This window comes from Micromys minutus (assembly GCF_963924665.1).
Source record: "Micromys minutus genome assembly, chromosome: 20".
Taxonomy (NCBI): Eukaryota; Metazoa; Chordata; class Mammalia; order Rodentia; family Muridae; genus Micromys; species Micromys minutus.
This window is the reverse complement of record NC_137955.1, coordinates 14,185,872-14,211,411: the sequence shown is the minus strand read 5'-3', so window position 1 is coordinate 14,211,411 and position 25,540 is coordinate 14,185,872. Positions and strand designations below refer to the sequence as shown.

At 41.6% G+C, this 25,540-nt stretch overlaps 1 protein-coding gene across 1 annotated transcript in view; it reads right to left on the bottom strand.

The window, feature by feature from the left end:
- DHX29 (DExH-box helicase 29) overlaps positions 1 to 25,540 on the bottom strand; it is a 40,163-nt gene that overhangs the window by 14,142 nt on the left and 481 nt on the right. The window contains exons 2-14 of the mRNA XM_080933652.1: positions 21,042 to 21,115; positions 19,807 to 19,920; positions 18,276 to 18,405; positions 17,515 to 17,660; positions 15,180 to 15,308; positions 11,860 to 11,986; positions 10,629 to 10,787; positions 8,321 to 8,486; positions 7,759 to 7,882; positions 5,937 to 6,551; positions 4,960 to 5,103; positions 807 to 983; positions 331 to 471 (exon numbers count right to left, since the gene is read on the bottom strand). Coding sequence (XP_080789778.1) covers positions 331 to 471; positions 807 to 983; positions 4,960 to 5,103; positions 5,937 to 6,551; positions 7,759 to 7,882; positions 8,321 to 8,486; positions 10,629 to 10,787; positions 11,860 to 11,986; positions 15,180 to 15,308; positions 17,515 to 17,660; positions 18,276 to 18,405; positions 19,807 to 19,920; positions 21,042 to 21,115 — 2,246 coding nt within the window. The remainder of the gene's footprint in view (positions 1 to 330; positions 472 to 806; positions 984 to 4,959; positions 5,104 to 5,936; positions 6,552 to 7,758; positions 7,883 to 8,320; positions 8,487 to 10,628; positions 10,788 to 11,859; positions 11,987 to 15,179; positions 15,309 to 17,514; positions 17,661 to 18,275; positions 18,406 to 19,806; positions 19,921 to 21,041; positions 21,116 to 25,540) is intronic.

Below are 25,540 nucleotides of genomic sequence, written 5' to 3'. Positions count from 1 at the left end.
TCTAGGACAGCACTATCTCCTGAGTCACAGCATGAAAAACAAATCACCAGAAACGCATTTCTCAGTCATGAATCACTGCTATGAAGCTTTCTGAACGTTGCTCTGTATTTATGTAGTCCTTGATTCTACATTTAATATAGAATAAAATATATAGTATAAAATGCAAATAGTATAAAAGACAAATAAAATACCACAAACAAGGACTAAAGTCTTTGAAACAAGATTATGCTCACAACTGTGACCCGATTCACAGTGCTCACCACACAACTTTAAACTCTTGAGGCTGTACTCTGGAGAGTTAATGCATCCTTCAGGGTATTTTCTTTTTACCTGATACTTTTTGATTCCCCCAGCTTTACTTGTAACATTAATGGTAATTTCTTCCTCTTCCTCCAGAAACTTCTGACAATACTCGGAGTCTTTCTCCAACACGAAGCCTGTTTCTTCTACTATGTCTTCAAGATGAAAAACCTGCAGATAAGGTGAATATTGGGCTCACAGCCACTCCTGAAAACACCACTAACCAGAACGCAGAGAACATTGTCTTGCAAATGTCACTAAGTTAGGATGAGGAAAAGCTTTCTGTTAGTATGGCTGGGATTGAAAATGTAATTCATATAAAAGACTCTGCTGCTAAAGGCTTACAGATCACACTTACCTATCCTTCCCACCCTCAGGCCAGCACGGTCAAGGCCTTCCCTGAGTACTGCCTGACCTGTGGAGTCTAGGAACTAGTTCTGGGAAACTGATATGAATGGTTTCTGCCTACATACACACACACACACTAGAGATAAGAGTACATTTACCTCAACAGGGTAACTTCTTCCTGAAATTCTGAGAACAGGACAGTGTGTAAAATACGTGGAGAACTTGTCACTGTCCACGGTGGCACTCATCAGAATCAAGTGTAGGTCAGAACGTTTCTGCAAAATTTCCTTCAGGATAACGAGCAGGAAATCTGACTGGACACTTCTCTCATGGACCTAATGGGAAAGCAATGTAAAATCAACCACATGTAGGGTCTGAGAATAAATATTCTGATGCTTGAATCTACTTGCAGTTAATAATTGAATATAGTCAGGACATGGGTGATGAAGCTGGATATTCAAATAAGGCTTATCTTCAGAACTAAAACTACATTTACGCTCTTAAGACTGAAGTCAATGGTAAGAATTAGCATATCCCATGGGAAGAACAACAATATCAACCAACCAACCCCCCAGAACTCCCAGGGACTAAAACACCAACCAAAGAGCACACATGAAGGGACCCATGTCTCCAGTTGCATATGTAGCAGAGGATGGCATTGTCTGGAATCAATGGGAGAAGAAGCCTTTGGTCCTGTGAAGGCTCATTTCCCCAGTGTAGGGGAATGCCAAGGTGGTGAGGTGGGAGAGGGTGATTGGGTGTGGGAGCACCTTCATGGAAGCAAGGGGAGGGGGAAGGGGAATGGGAGAGGGAGGAAAGGGGATAACATTTGAAATGTAAATACATAAAACACCCAATAAAAAGATTTAAAAAGAATTAGCACATAAATAACAATAGCGGTAGGGCTCTGCCCTAGGATTTGCTTTGGAAATCAGTCATACAAAGCAAACAAGATAAGACTATCTCCCAGATTTCACTTAGAAGTAAGCCTGACTCCTAACACTCTGCTAGTCACACAGAAGCACATTATTACCACTACAGAAGACAAATGGTTGGTCTATCTACTAAGTAGAAAAAATTAGGAGGCGGACTAGGTCTTTATCATTGTCTAGAAAAAGGATTTTCTTGCTCTTCTGACACATACATCCAAAGAGGGGCTCTACACTTACTACAAAACACAAATGATGTGAGGACTCTGTAACCTGTATTTGCTACCTGTGTACTGTGCTCTAACCCTCTGCACTCTTACACATTTCTGTCCTAATCTGAGACAAAGAGGAAGTGCATCAAGATAGTAGCTTTCACAGTCTGCTTGGAAGGCAGGCAATAGGAGCTAAGCATCCAAGCCTGGGGAGCAATTCCCTGGAGTCATCTCTTGGCTTGACCACTTACAGTATGACTTTGGGCAAGTTATATAAATATCTCTGGGTTTATTTATTCCTCCACACAAATAAAGAAATTGTCATGGAGTTATGTGACAATCGAATGGCACAATGCAAAGTCCAGATAACATAGCTTAATGAACAGTAAGGACCTTGCTTGTGGCATGTGCTGAGTATTGAAAAGCGATTAAGGTAGAAGATACTGTACATGCTGTAAGAGAACGTGCTGAAAGCTGCTGTGTAAGGCTGAGTGGTGGCACAGACGGAGAAAAACAGGATGAGAAAGGGAAGAAAAAGTAGGCGGGTCAAGGACAGACCTGTGCAGCAGGTCATGATGTGTGCATAAAGCCATGGGTTCAATTCCAACATAAACAAACAAGGGCTGCTCTCTGCACTCCAGCACCAACACCTAACTCTAGTTCTAGGGGATCTGATGCCCTCTTCTGGCCTCTGCAGGCAACAGGCATGTAGATGGTACACAGACATGTATGAATCCAAAACACCCCCCCCCCACACCCCTCTCCTAACACAAGATTTAAAAAACCCAGAGTGTTAAGAGGATTCATAACATAGTTCAGGAACTAAAGTCAAAATAATGACTTGCAACCTGGGATGGGAATACACAAGAGATAAAGCCATGTAAGCCATGTAAACTTAATAAGGAGTTGAGGCTTCAGCCTAATGAATCTATATCATCTGAAAGTAGAGTCGTGTGGTCTGAGTCTTATCCATGTAACTCAAAAAACAGGAGCCACAACAAGGAAACTGGAAAGGGCTGTTCACAAAGGCACACACCTTGGAACCTGAGGTGAGCTCAAGGCCACTCTGAGTTGTGTAGACTCTTGTCACAGGAAAAAAAAAAGCAACTCTGGACTCTAGGTACAATGCAGAGAATGAAAGCAGGAAGTTAATTCTTGAGACGAAGCTGTGGCACCTTGAGATACTGGTGACCCTTATAGGAGTAAGATCAACGAATGTGGAGAAAGTGGGTGGATCTGAAGGAAAACTAGTTTACCTTGTTGCTCAAGAGGTTGATGGTGTCAGACTGAAGCTCGAGGCAGTTAATCCTGCCTCTTGGGTAGTCAATATCAAATCATCAAAGAACACAGCTTCTGCAAGCTGGTCTGGATTTTAAAATTAGCATTCATTCTGTTCTGTCTTTAAAAGAATTTTCTGCTAACTATCTAGGTTCCAAGAGAACTTACTCTATAACCTAAATAAAAAATTTCAATGATGGATACATTAGCACGTTGGCTCCTATTAGGTTTCGGCCTGAAAGACAACAATGATGTCTGTATCCCATGAAGACCTGTGTCTCTATCTTCCTCTGTATCCTATGGATAACTCATCTGTGGATGAGCCAATGGCCACCCAGCTTCTTTCTACAGCTCTCATAGTGCAATATGCTACCTACCCCACAGGGGAAAAAGACTCTTCAAAGAAAAACTAATCCATCTCACTTCTTTATCAGCAGAGTATTAATTAGACCTAAATTTGTCTAACAAGAAAATGGGTAATAGAAGACATCAGACTCTAGAGTACCGTAAAGCTGTTTGAAGATCACCTGAGATGAAGTCACAAGAGAGAACCACCAACTAATGGACATGTGAAATGCACACCAAAAATATGAATTAAACCACCCAATTGTCTTTTCCTGGATGGTGAGATTGTAATTTTCACTTTTCTAATATTTCCTATCTCAAAAGGGGAAAGTAATCTATAAAATAATCTATATATAATCTTTTGACTAGAAATCAATGAATGAGCCAGTGTGGTATCACATGCCTGTAACCCTAGCACTTGGGAGGCTGAGACAGGAAGACTGATAGAAGGTGGTAGCCTGGGCTACACAGCAAGATCCTGTCTCAGTCGGGCAGTGGTAGCATATGTCTCTAATCCCAGCACTTAGGAGGCAGAGGCAGGCGATCTCTGAGCTTAAGGCCAGCCTGGTCTGCAGAGGAAGTTCTGGGACAGAGAAACCCTGTCTTGGAAAAAAAAAAATTGTGGGAAAGAGATAACATCTGAAATGTAAATACAGAGAATATCTAATAAAAATTTTGGGAAAAATTATATATATAATTAATCACACACAGTACATGAAAAAAAAAAAAGAACCATTTCAAAACACCCAAAGTATGACTAAACCTTTACCACTGCACTTTACATAAAACTCCTTTTTTTTGCATAGTGAAGTAATCTCCCACTATTCCATGCTGGCCTGGAACTTGAGGCAATCCTCCTGTTTCAGCCAACCAAGCACTGAAATTTACAGGTGTCAGCCATCCTGACTTGATAGAAAGAATTAATAATATTTTCTGAAAAGAGAACTGCTATCTGTCTCTTCTTGAAAAAGAAATACTAGCAAATTAGTTTACTAGAGTAGGCTGGTAAACATCTCAAAGTGTCATAATGTAAAACTTGGGACATAATTCAAGTGTGTAATGAAATCTGATTTACACCAAAGAATATTTAGAGAAAAAAAAATGTATGCTGATGGTTCCTTGTGTTCTGTGAAAGAGTTAGAGAGCTGGTCCTGAAACACTCAGTGTGGCGGCTAAGGAGCAGACACTAGAGGAGAGGAAGGCAGTGTCGCAGTGCCTGGGTCTGAGCCTCTAGCTATACAGCTGGCCTCCATGAGCCTCAATCTCTTCACCTGTAAAATAAAGACATACCACACTGCGATGCTGGAAGGTTATTAGATGAACATGCGCTTGTGTCTGTGTGATCCTTTGAACAGCATCAAGCAGACAGTAAGAGGAGATAGCACTTAGGCAGCAAATCCATTACCACAAGGCATTTGCTAGATGCAACTGAATCATTAGATAGATGTGATATGTACAAGCACAGTATTGGCCAGTTTCCACAGCAACATCAGTTTAATACAAACATGTTTAGAATGTATCTGGACACAATTATAAAACCTACTTACCTCGTCGACAATGACATGAGACACATCAGCCAGGAGACCATCTTCCTGAAGTTTCCTCAGCAAAACTCCGGTTGTACAGTACAGTAGCCTGGTAGATTCACTCGCTCGAGATTCCATCCGGATCTGATAGCCACACAAAGAATTCTGCAGGGAGAACAGAGGTGCCATGAGTTCTCACGGGTGAGCTATGAATGAGCTACAGAGAGGCAGCCCGGGAGCCGGTGCGATATCCAATGCAGCACCCCGGCAGATCTGCATATGCACTTAATTATCAGGACTCCATTTCAAGCTGGCTGTGGTGACTTGCACCTGTAGTTCTAGCACTCAGGAGACTGAGGCAGGAGTAGTGCTGTGAGTTTAAGGCTAGCCTGGGTTACACAGTGGGTTCCGAGCTGGGCTACAGTATAAAATCTTGCCTTAAAAAGCCAAAAGGGTATATATATTTCTATAGTTTTCAATTGTGTGAAGCTGAAACAGTTGTTTTGATAATTTTAAATTTTGTATCTTTTTTTAGTGTGGCCAAGGGTAGGCTTGTGAAATGTAAATCTCTGTCCCATTATGGTGCACATGTGGAGACAGGAGGATGACTATAAGTTCTCTTTTGCCATCCTACAGGATCTGGATTCCACTGACGCTATCAGGCCTGTGTACAAGTGTCTCTACCTTCCCAGCCATCTCTACAGGCATCATTTATTCTTCCTTTTTGAACAATGTAATATTTTTATCTACCTTGCTCTCTTTTTCTCTTCACTGAGAAGAATGGAACCTCTTAGGGAACATTCTCCAGAAAAGACTCAGAGAGACAGTAATCCATATGATATACAGCAAAGCCAAATCTGAACTACCCCTATCCTTCGGATGGCAAGTAGTAACGTATTTGAATATTCAGTTATCAGAACTAGTACACTGTACAGTTCCCAAGAGCCAAGCAGTCACGCCACTCCTCACGGAGGCGGAGGGGAGGGAACACTTCTTACCCTTCCTCCAGGTCCACTCTCGCAGCCCAGCTCCTCGCACACCCTGGTGGCTAAGCTCACTGCTGAGATTCTTCGGGGCTGGGTGCAGACTATGTTACATTTCCTTGCTCCACACTCATTTAGAAGCAGATCTTCCAACAGGAAATGTGGTACCTGGGTGCTCTTGCCACTCCCTGTTTCACCCGCCACAACCACAACCCGGTGCCTCTTTAGAGTTTCCACAATTGAGTCTCGGTGTTTGAACACAGGCAACTGCTGTCTTTCCTTCAGGAGTCTCTGATACTTGGGTGTGCCCTGCAGCCTCCTGAAGAGGCTCCTAACAGGCTGCAGGTCTTCTGCATTTGTTGGCTCCAAGGACAGTGCAGAAAGATCCTCATCGGAAACTAAGTTTTCCCAAGATTCCTCTGGATCCTCAGAGCTTTCCTTCTTCTTTTCAGGATGCTGTTGCTGTTGCTGCAGTTGCTGCTGCTGCTTTAACTTACTCAAAAGCTTGGCAATAAAAAGATCCCGTGGTTTATTGGTTTCCATCTTATTGAGTTCCTCCTTTTTCTTTTCTTCATCGCTCCACTCCACCCAAACATCCCGGTACGTGGGAGGGAGTAACTGATGGACAGACTGAGAAGGAAAACAACAGCTACGTTAGACTGTGCTGACGAGGTCTCAGAACTCAGTACCTGAGAACACAGGGAAGATGACTGCCTCTTACAATGTAGTTTTAGCCTTAAACTTTAGTCGCTCATAGAAGAGATGCATGCATAGGCTGTCAATTCATAAATGGCACACCGTAGTCGGCTTTCTTGACTTAATGGCTATGTGACTGGGTAGGAATAAGGTGACATCTCTGGGTCCTGGCAGTGGTACACCAAATGGACCCTCCAGTTAGTCTACTTCCCTGCTATCAAAGAGCCATCCTCTGTAGCAGCAACAGTCACTTCACCAAGCACATATCGCTGCTAATACTTTACGTGGTAAAGTTAAAGAAATAAGACACGAATTTTGGCAGAAGTTGGAAAAGAACAACTGTTTGGACACTCACTTAGTTACTGTGTAACTTCTCATGGAGGTTTGAATGACCAATAGCCCCACAGGATCGTGTTTGAAGGCTTGGTCCCCAGTTCATGGAACTATTTGGACCCCCCCCCCCCACTTGCAGAACTCTTAGCTACTGCTCCAACAGCTGCTGGGCCTGCTTCTTGCTGTTATGATCGTGTGCTGACTCTCTGAAACTGAAAGCCCCTTACCGAATGCCTTTTTTCTTTTTAGATAAACGTTACCAAGGTCAAGGGGCCTCTTTACAGCAATACTTCCCATGAAGACAGAGACATGTCTATTATAAAAAGGAAATGCTGGCAATCTAACATTTAAAAGAGGATGGTGCTCTCTCAGAGTGTCTTCCCTCGGTAGGACTTCAACCTTTCTTTAAACGCTAAGTACACAGTTAATAACCTAAAATTGAAAACTGGAATTACTTGTCTATAGTTTGAAGTTGAAGAATTGAGTTTTATGGGACAATTTCGTTGTAGGATGAGCATCTGTTATCCAAAATCCTTGGAACTATAAGTTTTGTGTTTTAGACTTAGGAACCCTGGCACATACACTCGGGAGAACACTGGGTTCTAAACTCTGTCTAAACACAAACTCTGTTTGCCTTATACATGCCTTCCGCAGACAGCCTGAGAGTCATCTCATGCAATACTTTCAGTAATTTCATTCACAGAAGCCAATTTCTCGGTGCAGAAGGGCAGGTTTTAGAGCCTTCAGACGGCAGGCTTACACCAGGATGCTCCACTGCTCCACTTGCACAAGGCCTAAAGAGGCTCACCTGCCCTTTCACTAGACGATAGAGGGCCAGTGTCGCTCCCAGGTGCTGGGCTTGCATGCCATCCTCGGTTAAGATTGTAGGACATACAACCAGTACATCGTCTTCAGACTTAACGACCCTTACCCTAAACAGAAGCATGAAAATAACAATAAAACCTTTAAAAAACCTGATGAGGTCAGATCCAGAAAGTCAGCAATTCATTCACATCAAACGTAAACGTGCAGCGCTGAGTAAGCATTCTGGGGGAGGCACTGCACTAGACCATGATTCAGAAGCAATGGGAACTGGCATTGAGGTATTAAGAGTTTCCTAAATGCCTACTTGATCCATGTTTTGCTCCAGAGATAAAGTCTCCCTCTACAGGCCAGGCTAGCTTTGAACTCACTCTGTAGCCCAGGCTGGCCTGGAACTCGTGCCTCAGCCTCCTTTCCCATGTGCTGGGATTACAAACACGAATTAGCAAGTCTGTCATTTCTAAATGTTTACACAATTTACAAGAAACTAAAGAATTTTCAGTTCACGGTTTTCTAAAAGTTATATTCAGTTAACCAGAAAAACATACCTACATTTCCAGTATCTACCTACTGGAACTTTCTCAAAGGAAGGATTTGGACTCTTGGGAAGATTCTTCCTGACCCAATCGATCAGAAATTGTTTGGGAGATTTTCCAGTCCAGCTTCGAGCAGTGTAGTCAAAGTTTCTTACATCATGAGGTTCTTTCTTTTTACCTTAAATGGAAGGCAAAGACTTGTTCTTTAAAAATGGAAAGAGCAATAGAAATTCCCCATGGAGCGATCACCGAGCTCTCCCTTCTAGGAACAGCATTTCTGAAGAGAACAGGTGGAAGAGGATCAGACAAACGTTTGCTCTTCTCTAGGCAAGGCAATCCTCACCGACTGAACCACAGAGCATCCGAAGCTTTTGTTGTTGTTGCTGTTAGTTTTGAGACAGGGTCTCATGTGGCCCAGGAAGACCAGAAACTTGCTTTGTAGCCAAGGATGATCTTGAACTCATGATCCTCCTTGTCTTCTTCCTAGATTGGGATCTGAGGTGTATACCACCACACCTGGCTGACCTCGAGGACCTTATGCATGGTCATATTTACTGAATGACAATATTTGGCAGGATGCCCTCCATGTGGTTACTGGAAAAAATATGTCAGATACTATTTCTCTGCTTAACACACCCATCAATACCCCCTCCGATGGCTCCCTGGTATATCTAAAATTAAGTACTCATTCTTGGTAAGGGACCTAAAAGGCTTCTGTGGTCCACCCCTACCTATCATCTGCTCCTCCCTCATGCAGTCATCACACTGGTCCTCAGGCAATTCTTGACATGTTTGAAGTGTGCTTGGCCGAGTAGCTATCAGCCTTGTGGTTAGAAACCAACTGCAGTTTCAATTCTCAGTTACAATAGTCACATCTTAAGTGTTACTGAATGCATGAATAATTTTTAAAAGTCTGTCATTTAATATAGGTGTGGCGTGTCATACAACTAGTAAGTGCAGCAATACACAGAAGTGTGTGCTCACTCACAGCTCAGAGTCATGGAGGACTTAGGGAGTCAGAAAACAGTATTGCTTGAGTTGTGCCTTGGTACTAAGGAGAGCAAGCTAGGCAAAGGAATGGAACTGTCCAACAACAGATGTTGTAAGGACTAAAGAGGCTAGAAAACTGGAGCACAAAGGGCAAAGATACAAGTGAATGCAAAAGCTCTCAAAGGTTATGGAAGGCGTTGGGCTTGTAACTGATGTCAAGAAGCTGGGGACAAAAGTCCTACAGAACAACTGTCTCAGTGTACAGGACCCTGGGTTTGATCTCCAAGATTGAAAACCATAGAAGCAGCAAATAAAAAAGCTTTAATCAGAGAACTTGCATTTACATAAACTCTCATTCATATTTTCCAGAAACACATGTCTTAGTTTGTTCTCTGTTGTTAAAAAGCATTTTGGGGGCTGGAGAGATGGCTCAGTGGTTAAGAGCACTGACTGCTCTTCCAGAGGTCCTGAGTTCACTCCCAGCAACCACATGGTGGTTCAAAACCATTTATAATGGGATCTGATGCCCTCTTCTGGTGAATCTGAAGACAACTACAGTGTACTCATAAATAAAATAAATTTCTAAAAAAAGTCCAATTAAAAAAAAAAAGCACTCTGATTAAAGACAACTTTGGGAAGAAAGGGTTGTTTGGCTTACAGTTCCCAGGTCATAGGCCATCACTGAGAGAAGCCAGGCCAGGATTTTCTCACATCCAAGGAAACACGGCAGAAACCCTGGAGGATGCTGCTTGCTGGCTCACTTCTGCCTCATGCTCAGCTAGCTTTCTTACACAGCCACAGACCACCTGCCAGTCAATGGTGCCCTCACAATGGTCAGGGACCTTCTCAATCAGTCATCAATGAAGAGAACCCCTCAAAGACATGCCCAAAGACCAGTCTGATAAGGCCACAACTGTCTTTTCATGGACTGGAGAGAGAGCTCACTGTGATTGAGGGCATGTACTGCTCTTGCAGAGGACCCAAGTTTGGTTCCCAGAACTCATGTGGGGCAGCTCAGAGCTGCCTGTAACTCCAGCTCTAGAGCATCCAACACTCTGTTGGTCTCCTCGGCATTCATGTGCACAAACCTGCAAACAAACCCACACACATGATTCTAGGCAGTGTCAAGCTGACAGTTAGAATCTAGCTGTCAAGTTTGGAGAATGAACCAGAGAGAGGTGGGCTTGGCTAACATCTTTGCAAAGACAAACCGCTACAAGTGAGCCACCGTATTATCACCTAAAAGAAAACCCCATGAAAGCACAGTTCTCTTGTCAGCTGAAGGAGTTTGCCGAAATGCAAAGCAACAGTTCCCTTCCCCTAATTTTACCTTTCTCTTCTTCAGTAGCAGCTGCAGACTTTTCAAATAAATTAAAGTTTAAAGCACTTTCACCTTCTGTGGCTAGAGGAGGCTTTTTCCTCTCATTTTGTTGTTGTGAAATCTTTATGGCTGGGTTGAATATTGGATGGTCTTCTAAAGTTTCCATTTCTACCAAGAAAAAAATGTTCAGTTTTATATGCTTTTTCAAATACAGTTTAAAAGCATGTCTTCTTTTTCTTTTATAACCAGTTACTTAATCATTCTTCCTTGGAATCTATACTAGACACCAATTTATTAACTTTCATAATGTATACTAAAAAGAATTAGTCATCATAGGCTAAAAAATCAAACACTTTCATTAGAAAAATGTACAAGTAAGATCACATTTACATTTCTTTCTTGGATGAAAATAGCATTTACACTATAAATCTAGGATCAGCAAACTATGACTTACACAGCAAAAAACCAACCTATTGCCTTTTCTGTATCCTTTGCGAGCTAGCACAGTTTACAGTTTACAGATTAAAAAACTAAGAGGTTCTAGGGAGATAGGCAGTGGCTAAAGAGCTCTGACCTCAGATGCCCAGTGCACACATCGGGAGAGGAGCATGGAGCAGGTGGGTCACAGGGGCTTGTTGTCAGTCAGTCTAGATAAAGCAGAAAGCCAGCTCTAGATTTTGAGATCGTCTCTCAAAAAAATAAGACTGAGCTGGGCACTGTGATGCACACCTTTAATCCCAGCACTTGGGAGACACAGGCAGGTAGGTGGGTCTTATGAGTTTGAGGCTGCCTGGCCTACAGTTTCAGGACAGTCAAAGCTACATAGAGAGACTCCATCTCAAAACGAAACAACAAAACCTCACCACCACCAAAAAACACCAAAAACACAAACACAAAGAAAGACATTGGCACTTGGCTTCCATGTGTGCACACGTGAGCAATGCATTTTCATATACATGAATAAACCAGACACATATGCAAAAGAAGTATTTGGTGACCTGAAAATTACATGCACTATATAGGTTAGTGTTTGACTACAACACAATCCTTCATTTTCTTAAAACTGATATGGCTCCTTTATGTTGAGATACCTGGGAGGTTGTAGTGGAGTCTGTGACGTCACAGAACCAACAGCATCTGCCATCTGGCTAGATATATTAAAAAGTTAACTGGTCTAAACTGGTCAGAAAGCACAGACACAGGGTTACGCTTCTACAAGTAAACATGGGACGGTTTTTACCTCTTTGAAACTTTCTTATTTTCTCTTGAGCCTCTTTTTGGCCTTGCTTGTTTTTTTCTAGTTTGAAGGCAGCTGCTTGCTCTTTTGCGTCCATAAGTCTGGCTGCAAGGTTCAAGTACCTTTGGTTCTTTTCCAAGTAAAATGATGAAAATAAAATAAAATAAAATATAAATCTAAGAACAGTTTCTGTGTGACCACTACATTGTGTCAAAACCTATAATCCTTAGACTTTGCAAATCTACTTCTAGAACTTTCCAGAGAGAAATAAAGCAAGTACAAGAGACACAAAAGGGTGGAGGAACACTCAGGAAACACAGGCTCTGACTCTACTGAGCAGATGCTCCGCTGACTGCCGCCTCCCCAGGTTAAAAAAGGCAGCAGGTGGGAAGCTTGGCAGCGTGTGGAGGAGACACACACTCGGGTGCTGCTGTGAAGTGTAATGGTTAGCACCACAGCACAACTCAGCTACCTCTTCTGGGGCTGTTCTATGTGGACACACACCAAAGAGGAGTAACAGCAAGAAGGCCGACTCTGCCTCAGACCTACCCATACCAACCCTTCCCACTTTCCTCTGTAGGGCGGGACACAACCATCCCTCCATTTTGTTTTTCTCTTCAGTGCTCTGTAATGCATTCACATCATTGTGTAGCCTGCCCTCAGCTGACTTTATACGCTGCAGAAGTGACACTACACACAGTCCATAGTTACAGCCCGATTCAGTCTCCAGCAGCTCCCGGAACACTCCTTTCCATCCCTGATTCTGATGTTAGACAGGAGTTGAGTTTTGTGACTGGCTTATCTCACTAGCATAAAGTCCTCAGGCTCCGTCAGAGTTATCCTGTGTGCCAGGAATTTCCTTCCACCTTTATACAAACTCTTACTTTCTGACTTGTCCTTTGCATGACACAGATTAATCTACATTTTAGCTGTTGCTATGATTATAGTACAGATACATTTCCCATATGCTGACGTCAAGTCTGTGCAGTATATACTCATGAGGGGAATTGTTCAGTCATATGGTGTGATGACCAATCCTGACTGCTAATTGGACAGCATCTGGAATCAACCAAACCCAAGCTGCAGGGCATTCCGATGAAGAAACTTCTCTATTCTTTTTTTAAAAATTGTACTACTTTTAATATTATTTATTTTGCTTTTATGTGCATTGGTATTTGGCCTGCATGTGTGTCTGTGAGGTGTCAGACCCCCTGGAACTGGAATTACAGACAGTTATGAGCTGCCATGAGGGTGCTGGGAACTGAAGCCATGTCTTCTGGAAGAGCAACAGGTGTTCTTGATTGCTGAGGCCCGTGAGGGATTTTCTTAACCAAATGATTTGAAGAAGGACTGGCCTCCCCTAAATCTGGGCATAAGATGGCAGCCCACATAAAAGGACATGGAAGAAGGGGGCTTTGCTTTCTGCCTGCTCAGCCTCACGCTTGCAGGCAGATCTATCTACCCTGTTGCTGTGCCCAGGACTCAGTGCAGCTCCTTCAGGATTCTAACAGACTGGAAACCAGCTAGCTCCTCAGGATCCTCCCAGACTCCGGCACCAGACTGGGGCTGCTGCAGCCTAGGGAGTGAACAGCCAGTGGACTCTCACCCTTTGCCATTGTTGGTGGGATATCTATTCATGGTTTATCGGCCATTTGTGTAATTTCCTGGAAGAAATGTTTCTTAGCCTTCATGAGAAAGAAACCTTGATTTTGGCTGATTCTTGATTTTTAACAGCTGTTTTCCTTTCCAGTTCTAGTGCAGAGGAGCGAGTACAGTAACAAGATGGGAAGGTTTCCAAATTATCCTCAGAACTACGAAATATTACAAACTACCTAAACTGTCAAGTTCGTTTTGTAATCACCTGCTTTCAAGCTTGTACTGGCTTTTTAATATTCAGTTGTCAAATACAGTTTCTGGCAATACAGACTGTCCAGTTTCCTGTGAACCCAGCTGTTTCCTCCCACGTGCCAGTACTCAGCCATGCCCTCTATCACTACGGATGTACCCCAGGGTAACACCCAAGGGTGCCTGTGTTCACATTGTTTTTACTAGTCTGAATCATATGCTTTGCCCATCTGGACTCTTGTATCTTTTAAGTTTTGCTTCTTTAAAAGTTCTGAGCCAGTGCTCCAATCAGAAGAGTCCTGTGTCTGAATCACAGAGTAGATTTATACTGCCCTGCATACTGTTATATATATATATATATGATTCTAATACAGACCCACTGCTGACAATCTGTCTGCACAGACTATAAAGAAATTTCCATTCCTCCTCACAACTCTAGTTCTAAACATTACTTAGAGCTTTCATGTATCTTTTCAAATATAGTACAAGTGGGTATCCGTATTTTTTCTTTTATACAAATGGATTTATTATATAAATATGCTATTTTGTGTAATTTCTACAATTTCCTTATTCATTTGGCTAGGACAGACAGGGTTCCTGTGAATAAAGTGGCTATTAACAATTGCACATAAGGTTCTCATTTTTCTTGTCAGTATCTGTATATAAAACTGTTAGGTCACTGGACCTGAAAATGGCACCCCAGCCCCTGCTCCTCTATGGCTTCTGCTTCAGTTTCCCTCCTGCAGGGTCCTGCCTTAAGTCTCCTTCATGATGGGTTGTAAACAGGAATAATCCTTTCCTACCCAAGCTGGCTTTGCTCGTGGAGTTTACCATTTAATAGAAAGCAAACTAAAGATGTGGTGTTAGCTAGAGTGAGCAGATGTTCGCCCTTCCCCTGAGAAAGACCTAGAGTGACAATAAAGTGTGTTTAACTTTAGACAGATTAATACACTGCACACGCTCCCTTCACCGAGGTACGACTGATCTTTACACTGTGGTCAGTGTATAGTGGTGCCTCATAATAGTTTCCTATTTTCCTGACTAGTAACTTTGAATTATTCTAACATGCTTATTGGCCACGTGCATTATTCTTCTGAGGTATCCACTTTTAAAAAGTTCCTCATACAATTACAGACACCTTTTTGTCTGCTGCATTTTCTTCTTGTAACTTGACTTTTTCACTGTTAATGTTTGGAATCTTAAATGTGTCCCAAAGGCCCATACGCTAAAGGCTTAGTCAGTAGGCTCTGGTGGTGGAGCTGTAGGAGATGGGGCTGTTAGACTTTACATAAACAAGAGTGTAATTAACACTAATAGTTACTATGTGCCAACTTTTACCCATATGTGATTCTGTTACTTTTAACTGCATTCCCAAGAGTTACTTCTTACATTCACAAGTAAGAACAACAAGGAATAAGGTTCAGCCTGGGCCTTGTCACACCCAGGATGGTGGAGGCCCAATTCAGAGCTCTACTCACAGGGTCAAACTTGTCTTCGTCCTCTAAGCTTTTAGAACCTTCGCTCTTTTCCTCTTCATTCTGCTGATCAGCATATCTCAAAATCCACTCTTTCATATTTGCCTCCATAGTTTTTTCTTCCTTTTTTGGCTAAAAAGAGAAAACAAATATCTGAAAAATTGAGTTAGAAAAAAAAAAAACCTAAAACTGTTCAGCTCTCCTTTTCTAAGTTCGTCGTAGTATAGAACAGTAGACGTAAACACTTCAAAAGCCACCAGGCAGTATGGCACATGCCTTTCATTCTAGCACTTGGGAGGCAGAGACCATTCCTGAGCTCCAAGATAGCAAGGATGCTACAGAAAAACCCTGTCCTTGAAAAACATACAAACAAAACAACAGCAGCAAAAGGCAAAAGTCATGCTATCTGCTACGTAGCAAAGGACAAACTAAACATTGTAAAAGAAGCGTAAATTGACAAAAGTCAAAGAATATGTTTACTTGTTTATCATCCCATCCCAAGGAGGCTGAGGGAGGAGGACTGTGAGCTTCACCTCAGCCTGGGACACATAGCTGGTCCCCACCACACACTAAGTAAATAAACTAGAAAAGCATGTCTGCCTTTATGTTTCTACTCTAAGTTTATTACTTTATAGACTAAAAAGGAATTAAAGTAGCACCCTTGAACACTAGTGTTGTTGCTAAAATAGTGTTTTTTTTTTTTTTTTTTTTTTTAAAACAGAGATGATGCTTCCCCAGACATTTGATAACAGGTAGAGTTCTTTAGAGAACTGCCTTAATGAACTTTATGTCCCGGTGTTTATGTCCTCCTGTAATTCTCTTTCTCAGAGACCTTGGGCTTGGCCATGTGACTTGCTTCAACCGATAGGACACTATCAAGCACGATTAAAGCAGGGACTTACTAAGAATGTGTACATACAGGCTGTTGGACTTCTATACATGAATAACCTGCATCTGTGGACTCAACAATCTCAGATACTGAATATCTAGGATAATGTTGTACCAGTACTAAAAGTGAGACTTTTTTCTTGCTATTAATTTCCAAACAATACAGTATAACTACTATATCTGTAGCATTCACATTACTCTAGGAATTATAAATAATCTAGATGACTTGAAGCATATGAGAGGAAATGCAGAAGCAATATGCCAAATACTGCACTAGCTTATAAATGTGCTTATATGTGCCTTAGTACCTGAAGAGTATGGTATCCTTGGGGGTCCTGGAATCAATCCCTTATAATTATGAAGGTCAGCTTCATTTGTTCTTGGGAGCCAGATGTAGAACTCCTCTGGGACCACCACATGTAAGCAAACCCAAGCCAATCACAAGGAGAAACTACGCCAAAAAAAGGATGGCTGGCCAGTCTCCAGGAGAAGCATTAGTCACACAGTAAAAAAAACTAATTTGAATGTCCCAACATACTCACTCCTTCTAGAACAGACAAAACTTTCAGCTGACCCTAGTCCAGACTACAGAAGCATGAAAACCAAGAAACCTGGTTGAAGCCACTACCTATTGGGGTCATTTGTAATAATAAAATGGGAAACAGACAGTGATAGAATAGACTGGAAACCAATTCAGTTATTTTAAGAAGCAAAAAATGCTATTTAAACCTAATATTCGAATTCTTATGAACTACCTATGCCAATATGCTGATTTTTTTAGTTTGCAATTTTCCCCACCCCCCGTGTTGGTTTGAATGGGAATGGCCCCCATAGGTTCATACAGTTGCATGCTTGGCCCTAGGGAGTGCAGCCTTCTTGGAGTTACATGTGACTTTGTTGGAAGAAGTGTGTCACTAGAGGTAGGCTTTGAGGTTTCAGAAGCTCAAGACAGGTCCAGTGTTACTCTCTCTTCCCACTGCCTGCAGATCCAGATGTAGAACTCTCAGCTTTTTATCCAGAACCATGTCTGCCTACATGCTGCCATGCTTCCTGCCGTGAGAATGATGGATTAAACCCTTGAACCTGTGAGCCAGGACCTCTGGCTTTCTCTCTGTGGATACAGGGTCTCAGTAGCCAAGCTAGCCTTATCGTAGGGATCCTCCTGCCTCTGCCTTATGAATGGTAGAATTACAGGTTATGCGCCACCAATCCCAGCCTAAATTTTTTTAATGTGTGTGCGTGTGTGTGTGTGTGTGTGTGTGAGTGCCTGCCATGTGTGAGTTGGTGCCTGTGGACACCAGAAGAGGCTCTAGGATCCTCTGGTGCCGGAGTTACAGGTAGCTGTGAACTGCCTGACACAGATGCTGTGCACAGACTTCTAAAAACACAGCAAGTCTTCTTAACCACTGAAATATTCTCCAACCCCTAAAATCTCCAGTTTTTAAATTACCTTAATTTTAGGGTCTTCCTCCTGTCTTTTGGTTTTCGTCTGCAGTGGAGGTGAAAGAGTAGCCTGAATTTGTACAGACTGGAATTTTGGCCGACTTTTAGGTTGCTGCTCTTCAAATTCTTGACTGAATCCTTCAGGAAGTGCATCTTAGAACAAGATGTGTTGGAGACAAATATGCATATGTTCTACCAACCACACAATACATAAACATATACACAGCCTGGTCAGACTACAGCATCTAATTCCATTCTACCCTTATCTTCTAAGAGAAATCCCTGGAGAAATCCCATTTTCCACATCAAACTAGAAGTATATGCCCTCATCAGACGACAGCTAGCCCACTTTTAGTTGCTATTTATTTTATCTCATTAGTTAAGCTTCTAAATTTTCTTTTTTTTAAACTTTATTTTAAAAAACAAAGATAAAAGAACAAATTTTAAGCATTTTTGCATAAATGTATACAAATACATTTTTGTCAGTGCTTGGCTTTTTTTTTTTTTTTAAGGTTTGATACTCTGCATTAAGGTCTTACTAGTTACAACTAAATTTTCTTTAAAAAGATATTAACCTATCTCACTTGCTTTGTGGCTGTATCTACCATTAACAGCAAAAGCTTTCTGTACTTCAGGTCCTTACCAAGGGTTACAACCATATCCTTTTGCTGAGTTATTATTTATGCAAGGGTAGCCATAATTTTTAACCCAAAATCCAGGAGACATAGCCTGTTTTAGAAAGGGAAATAATTAATGACAATAGTTTACCATCTGGAAGATTTAAGCAGAGCCAGTCCAAGGCAGAATGAAGGTCCCCTCCGTGTAAGAGTGTATTGGTCATAGCATTTTCAATGTCCTTAGTCTTAAAGGAAAAGGCCTGTAGAGCCATGTATAAATCCTACCAAAGAGAAATATGAGTTACATTTGCTAATTTCGCAAATTCCTGACATCATTTTCTCATTCATTTTAAATCAGAAATGGGTACAGTATAATTTCAAAAACTTTTTGTGGAGTACAGTATAATTTCAAAAACATTTTGAAGTGGAGTACTGAGAGTTAGCTCATTGGGACAGTAGTTTTTAAACCGGCTAAAAACTCTGGGCTCAATCTCTAGAGGAAGAGGAAGAGAAGAAAGCTGGGAAAGTAGGGAAATCCCACCTCATAGTTAAAATTTAAAGTGTTCACCATATAAAGAATTTGGAAAGCACAGATTTTTTTTTTTCACAGTTTTTTGAGACGGGATCTCTCTGTTATGTAGCTCTGGCTATCTTGGATCTTGCTGAGTAAGGTTGGTGTCAAACACAGTGATGCACTTGTCTCTGTCTCTCAAGAGCTGGGATTAAAGGTGTGCACCACCAGCCCCGCAGATTATTAGAAACTTCCTTATCTAGCCTTTCCTTAATTTCTCACAAAATTTCAACATGTTTGTTTTATGTCTACTTAGTATTAGTAGAAATGAACTTTTCATTGATAATTTTAATAGTTACCAGGCAGTGGTAGCATATACTTGCCTTTGATTCCAGCACTCAGGGGGCAGAAACAGGTGGATCTCTGTGAATTTGAGGCCAGCCTGGTCTACAGAGTGAGTTCCAGGACAGCCAGAAACCCTGTATTGAGCCAACTCCAAATATATATATTTGTGTGTGTGTGTGTGTGTGTGTACTTTCAATAGCATAAATATATCTTTGAGTAGCTGTATCGTAATTTAAGCACACATTTTCTATATGCAAATGTTTAGAATTTTCTTTTTTAATGTTTTAGCAAACATCTCTGTATAAAACATTTAAATATACGTCTATAGCGTGATATTTAGAAAGCTGAGCAGAACTGGTTTTAAATTCAGATTGTTATTCTGATGTTTACTAACTTTATAGTTAATAACTTTATGCCGTAATCTGCCATGTTTCCAAGTCTCAAGTCCTTCATTTGAAAAGCTCAATTGCATTGACCTTTTGGGATTATGGCAGGCCATGTGAGCAAAATGCATGGCAGAGCGTAACATACAGTCAGTGAGTGAGGCAGCTTGGGCGTGTAACTCACAGTGGACGCCACTACCTCAGTGTGCGCACGAGCAATTCTCTCCTCGAGCTTGCAGCTAGAAGCCAGCTACATGGGATCCCAACAGGACAAAGGGTTTGCTTTTATCCCATATTTAGAGCTGCCTCTAAATTGTCCCCAATAAACACACGAGATCTGAGACGCCAACCTCTGCACAGCAGGAACAATAGCCCAGTGAAGCAGGTTGTGCGGCACGGGGCGCGGGGACCCTGCCTCAGGGATGAAAGGTGGACGGGGATACCTGTAACTTTTTAGCAGACAGTCTTCCGGAAATCACTCCCCTGTCGTTGTTTTGCTTTTTATGCTCATTGATCACGCCGATAATTCTTTGCTCTAGTTTATTGTTGATCACCACCTGTTGCGGTTGAGAACGTTTATCAGAAATTAAATTATCAAAAACAAATGTGCAAATCATAGTCTTCCCAACCAGTCCCAAGTTTTTAGCTAGAAGGAGATCAGTAGTTAGCTTGCTTTTTCGGGTTACTGTGCATTCGGCCACTTTGCTATGACACGTGTAAGGAGAGATGGGATATGAAAACATCATCACGTAAAGCAAGGGAACAAACAGCTTACAAAAGCCTCCTCGGGCCCGTGCCTGAGATCACTCTTGTGTAGCCAGAGCACAGTCCCACGCCCTGCCTAGTCCAGTTAGGATCCTTAGGTTCAGAACCTTGAGATCTGCCTTAGGTAAAGCTGCCCAAGCAAACAGTCTCTCAGACGATCAAAGGGCACGCCAAGGTAAAGTCACTATCATCCACTGCGTGTCACAGGCCATACACTCTTTCGGCTCCCACTCTGCTTCCTATTTTATCAACTAGCCACTTACCGTCCACTGTTTAGCTATACTTTTAACTGAAAAGTGCACAAGTGTTTCACCGACAGAAAACAGCTTCCTTTGTTACTTAACTAAATGAGGGAGCCTACAAACATACTACAGGAGTTTAGTCCAGTCCAGGGGGACATGTAAACAGGAAGTTGTAATCCAGCATGGCAATGCTCTCAGAAAATACATTAAGTGCTAATATCAGCATCGAAAAACTGACTTCTAAATTATGAAGGCTATCACATGGACCAAAGGAAGGTTTATCCAGACTTTTCTCAACTTCTCAACATGTGTTTGGCTTACATCTACTTAGTAGCTAGGGTATTATCTATAAAAAATTTAAATACCCTATAATTTTCTTTTAACTCAAAGACATAACTTTGAGATTTGTTCATTTATTCATTTGTTTGTGTCTGTGCATGTGCGTGTGCGTGTGTGGTGTATGTCACGTACATGTGGGTATTTGCAGAGACCAGAAGAAGACACTGGACCTGCGTCTGTGGTGTCACAGGCAGCTCTGAGCTGCTTGGTGGAGGTGCTAGGAAGGCACTGGGTCTGCAAGAGCAGCAAGTGTTCTTACCTGCTGACAAGCCTCTGTTGTTTTACTTTAATGAGACTATTTCCTGAAACAAAGCAAAACCTTGCTTACTCACTTTCAAAATAGATTTGTCCAGATTTGCAGAGCCACCGGAATCATTTGCAGAATTAAAACTATAAATTTTTGGACCTGTATATAATAGACAACAAATGGAAAATGTAATGATTAATATTCATTGTACCATCTTAATTTTTCTCTAAAGGTTGCCAACTACTAAATCTCTGACTTTAGTTCTTTCCCCTTAACTTTACCAAAGAACTTAAGATTTCAAAACTATTTACTCAAGTCCCCAAAATATTTTGCCAATTAGCACTCTTCAAGAGGGACTGAAGTTTTTTATACACCTTCGATGTCAAATATCTTGATCATCATATTTCTTAATCGGATGCTTTTATTCTTTTAGTTTGTTTGAGACAGAATTTCTCTACACAGTCCTTGCAGTCTTGGAACTCTCTCTGTAGACACTAACTCAGAGATCTACCTGCCTCTGCCTCCCCAGTGCTAGGATTAAAGGTGGCTCTACCACCACCACCACCACCACCACTACCACAACCACCTCTGGCTGGGATGTTATAGCTAGAGTTCTTGGGAGGTTTCCAGAAGATGGTCAAATCTGATAAGAAAATGTTCTTTCCCCCAAAACGGGATGCTAAGTGGAGAGATAGGTGGGAGAGAGGAGTCATCTTGGCCTCAGTCCAGGATGCCATACTAGCTTCTACTGACTGTTACAACAAATCACACTCTAGATGGCTGATACTAAGGCAGTCTATCCGTCCCTTCAGTTTTAAAGGCTAGAAGTCCAAAATCAAGGTATGTGCTCTCTCTCTGGGATTTAAGTCATAATCATTCTATTTTTAAGTTGAGAATTTCATACATGTATACAGTGAAATATGATCATATATACACTTTCATTTCTGTCCTCAAACTCCACCTCTATCTCCCTCAACATGTTACCCTCCAAACTTCACTTGTTTTGATAATACACTGTGGTAGTTTGGATGAGGAGTGTCTCCCATGGGCTCACATATTTGAACACTTATTTTTCCCAGATGGTGGTGCTGTTTGGGGGAAATTATGGAGCCTTTAGGATATGGACACTTGCTTAAGGCTTTGAGGTCTTATAGTCTCACCCATTTTCTTGTTCTTTCTCTTTGCTTCCCATGATTATGACAATGTGAACAGTCAGCTTCCTGTTCCTACCTCCATGCTTTCCCTACCTGCTGCCAAGCTCTCCCACCATGACGAGCGTGCCTGGGACAGTGCACAGTGTCACATGGAGGGGAGGGGCTAGTGTTCTGCTTCTACCTTGTGGGGTCTGATAATTAAACTCAGGTTTGGCAGCCAGTGCTTTTACCTGCTAAGCCATCCTGCCAGCCCCCGAGAAAGGTTTTCACTAAATGGTCCAGGATAACCTTTAACTCATATTTAGTTCAGGTTGGCCTTGAATTATAAACCCCCTGCCTCAAATACCAAAAAATATAGGCTTCCACCAACAGGTCCAGCTAATGACTCCTTTACTCTTAAAAACTATTGAGGAATCAGGATTTATTATCATTGTTATTTACATAGATTACAATTGTTCATGTAAATAAAATTTTAGCAAAATAGGTTTTCCAAAACAAAACATATTTTATCAATTTTATATTTTTGAAAATCTCTTTTTCCTACTTGGTGATGTGGCTTAAATCCTCGTGGGTTTGTATAACTAATCTTACACATCTGGAGCCTTAATCTACCTGGGCAGCCACTACAAACTATTAAACACGACTGAGTGAAGCCAGGCAGTGGTGGTGCATGTCTTTAATTCCAGCTCTCAGGAGGCAGAGATTAGAGGAGGATCTCTGAGTTCAAAGCCAGCCCGGTCTACAGTGCATGTTTCAGAATCACTTCCATACTGTTTAATACTTTACAGAGCCAGTTTCTTTTACATAATGTTGTTTTTCATATCTACCAATGGTGCTAATGTCCCCCTTATCACTAAGACAGTTGAGGTTGTTCTGAAACGTCTCATGGCACTCATCTTCCAGGAAGTAACAAAGCAATGAATTAATTACCAGGATCATCTAAGGACAGAAGGCACAGAGTGCTAAGAGGGTGAGTGAAGAAAGACAGCCTGAGTGGTCAGGGCCGGTGAGCACGAGCAGATGCTGAGCAGGGGCAGGTGCCGGCAGTGATTCAGATCTAATCATTATGGCGCAAAGCACTCAAGAGTCTCCTCATTGTGTAACACTGTGTAACCAGCCCTCACTTCCCATGTTCCTGCCACACAGTCGACCTGTATCTTCCACACTTGCTGGGAGTAGTGGCAGTGTTTGCACTTCTTGTTTCCCCTGCTTCAATTTTGTCTCCGGGAATTCTAACAGCTGCTTGCTTCACCTCAGCGTAAATGTTTGATATAGAGAGCCATCCCCGCTCCAAACCAAAGCAGAAGTCTTATCCCCATTCGATGTTTACCAAGTCATCATTTTCTGTCTCTCCCAAAATGTTTTGTTTGGTAAATTGTGCAAATCTGGAAGATCTTTTCCCTTTTGATTTATTGGCTTTAATAGCTCTTTTGACTCCTTGTTGTTTATCCAAGGAATTTTTTAACATAAAAAAACACCATTAGACTACTTACTTTAGAGACACGAATACATATTCTATTATATACTATATACTATATACATATACACACACACACACTATATATATATATATATATATATATATATACTATATATTTTATATTGTGTACTATAGATTATATACTATAATTTTGTAGGCTATGTAAAATAAATAATTCCTCACGTAAGGAAAAATGTGACCATCAAAAGTATTGACATAAACAATCATGACACATGAACTATGGTGGTCAAGAAGAATGAAGAAAAGGAACTGATATCTGAAATGACTGGTATAGAGTTTTAGTAGATGGTTTTAGAGACAGATGATATTCATTCAAGTCATGGGAGAGTTAAGAGGGTAGTAGAGGCAGAGAGAGAAAAAAGAGAGGAATAGAGGAGTAGAGGAGTAGAGGCTGACTATGTGCACGTGGAGAGAGAGGATGGGAAGGGAAGGGTAAGAGGAGGGGTGGGGGGGGGGAGAGCAAGAGAGAAAGAGCAAAGGAGGTGAGAGAGAGCTCAAAGCAGCAATTCTGAAAGACCAATTTGTTGTCACATTGGACTGACTGAAGGAGAGAAGAGCAAAGCTCTGGGGACCCACTAAGAGACACTGCTAGTATTTCATGTGGACACCTAAACAAGAAAGTAAAAAAACACGAAAAGCCATAGGGTATGTTAAGATTACACAGGGCTTGGTCATAGATTGTAAGCAAACAAAAGCATCAAAATCACTTGAAGGGCTGGCCTGGTGGCCCGGGTTATAAAGAAGCTTGCTGTGAAGCCTGATGATTGGGGTTTGATCCCCAGAATCCTGGGGGTGGAGAGAAATGACTCTGACAAGTTGTCATCTTTACATGTACAGAGTATATGTATCATACAAAAAATAAACACATCTTAAAACTACTTTGATCTGGAATAAACAGGACACACATACAGAAGGGGGGGGGAAGGGAGGGAGGAAGAGAAAGAGAGAAGTGGTGTAAGAAAAGGCAGAAATGGCTGTCTTGAGCTGGGAAACAAAGCCAGTATAAGAACTGTCAATTCAGAAGTCACCTACAAGACTGACAGTCATTGACAATACAATGGCAAAGGCACAAAGACAGAAGTCATGGCAGAGGAAACTCTCCAGCAAGGGCTGAAGAAAAAAAAACAAAAAACAAAAACAAAACTACACTGTCAAGGACAAACACCTTGAAAAAGTTAACATCTTATGACTGGAGGAGAAGGGAGACAAATACATCAACAAATGACTGTCAGAAACTTGAAAGAATTCAGTAGATGTAGGAAAAGAAAAAGATTTTGGTCTGTAGCGTGACTGCTGTAGAATACTCAGGGGGAAATGTGCCACATGTGAAAGTACAAGTCTAATAGTTTGTATTTACAAAGGATTACTCTCTAGGAGTAAGTGTGCTACTAGCTTATTTCTCCACAGTTTTTACCTCCTATTTTCCCTCCTCTGTCCACAATACTCTAAGATCTTTAACTCAAGTTTCCTAAGCTGCCCTGGAGTTGAGCTGAGATTTCCATTTTATCGGTCTTATTATCACTAGTCACATGCTTGGTATTTATTAATAAACCCATATGCTTGCAAGTTTTTGTTGACAGAGCAGCATATGATTTTGTTTCAAAAAGAACAGCAAGCAAATTGAACAAACAGAACAAAGCAGCATATGATTTTGATGGTTTTGAAACTAGCCGAAATAGTGGCCAGGACTTGTCACCTTCTAGTTACCAAGTCAATCTGCAGGTTAAGCAAAAATGCAAGGTTTTGGCAAGAAGCACGGGAATTTTACGGTAAATTAATCCAGTGTCCAATGTGTAAAGTGCTGTTGTTCTTAGGAAACACTGACTTTTCTACATACAAGGATACTGAATAGATGCTTGAAGACACGAAGGTCGGACAGAATACAGAGCTGCCCAAACCAGAAGCGCTTCACTTACAACTCTGACTTAG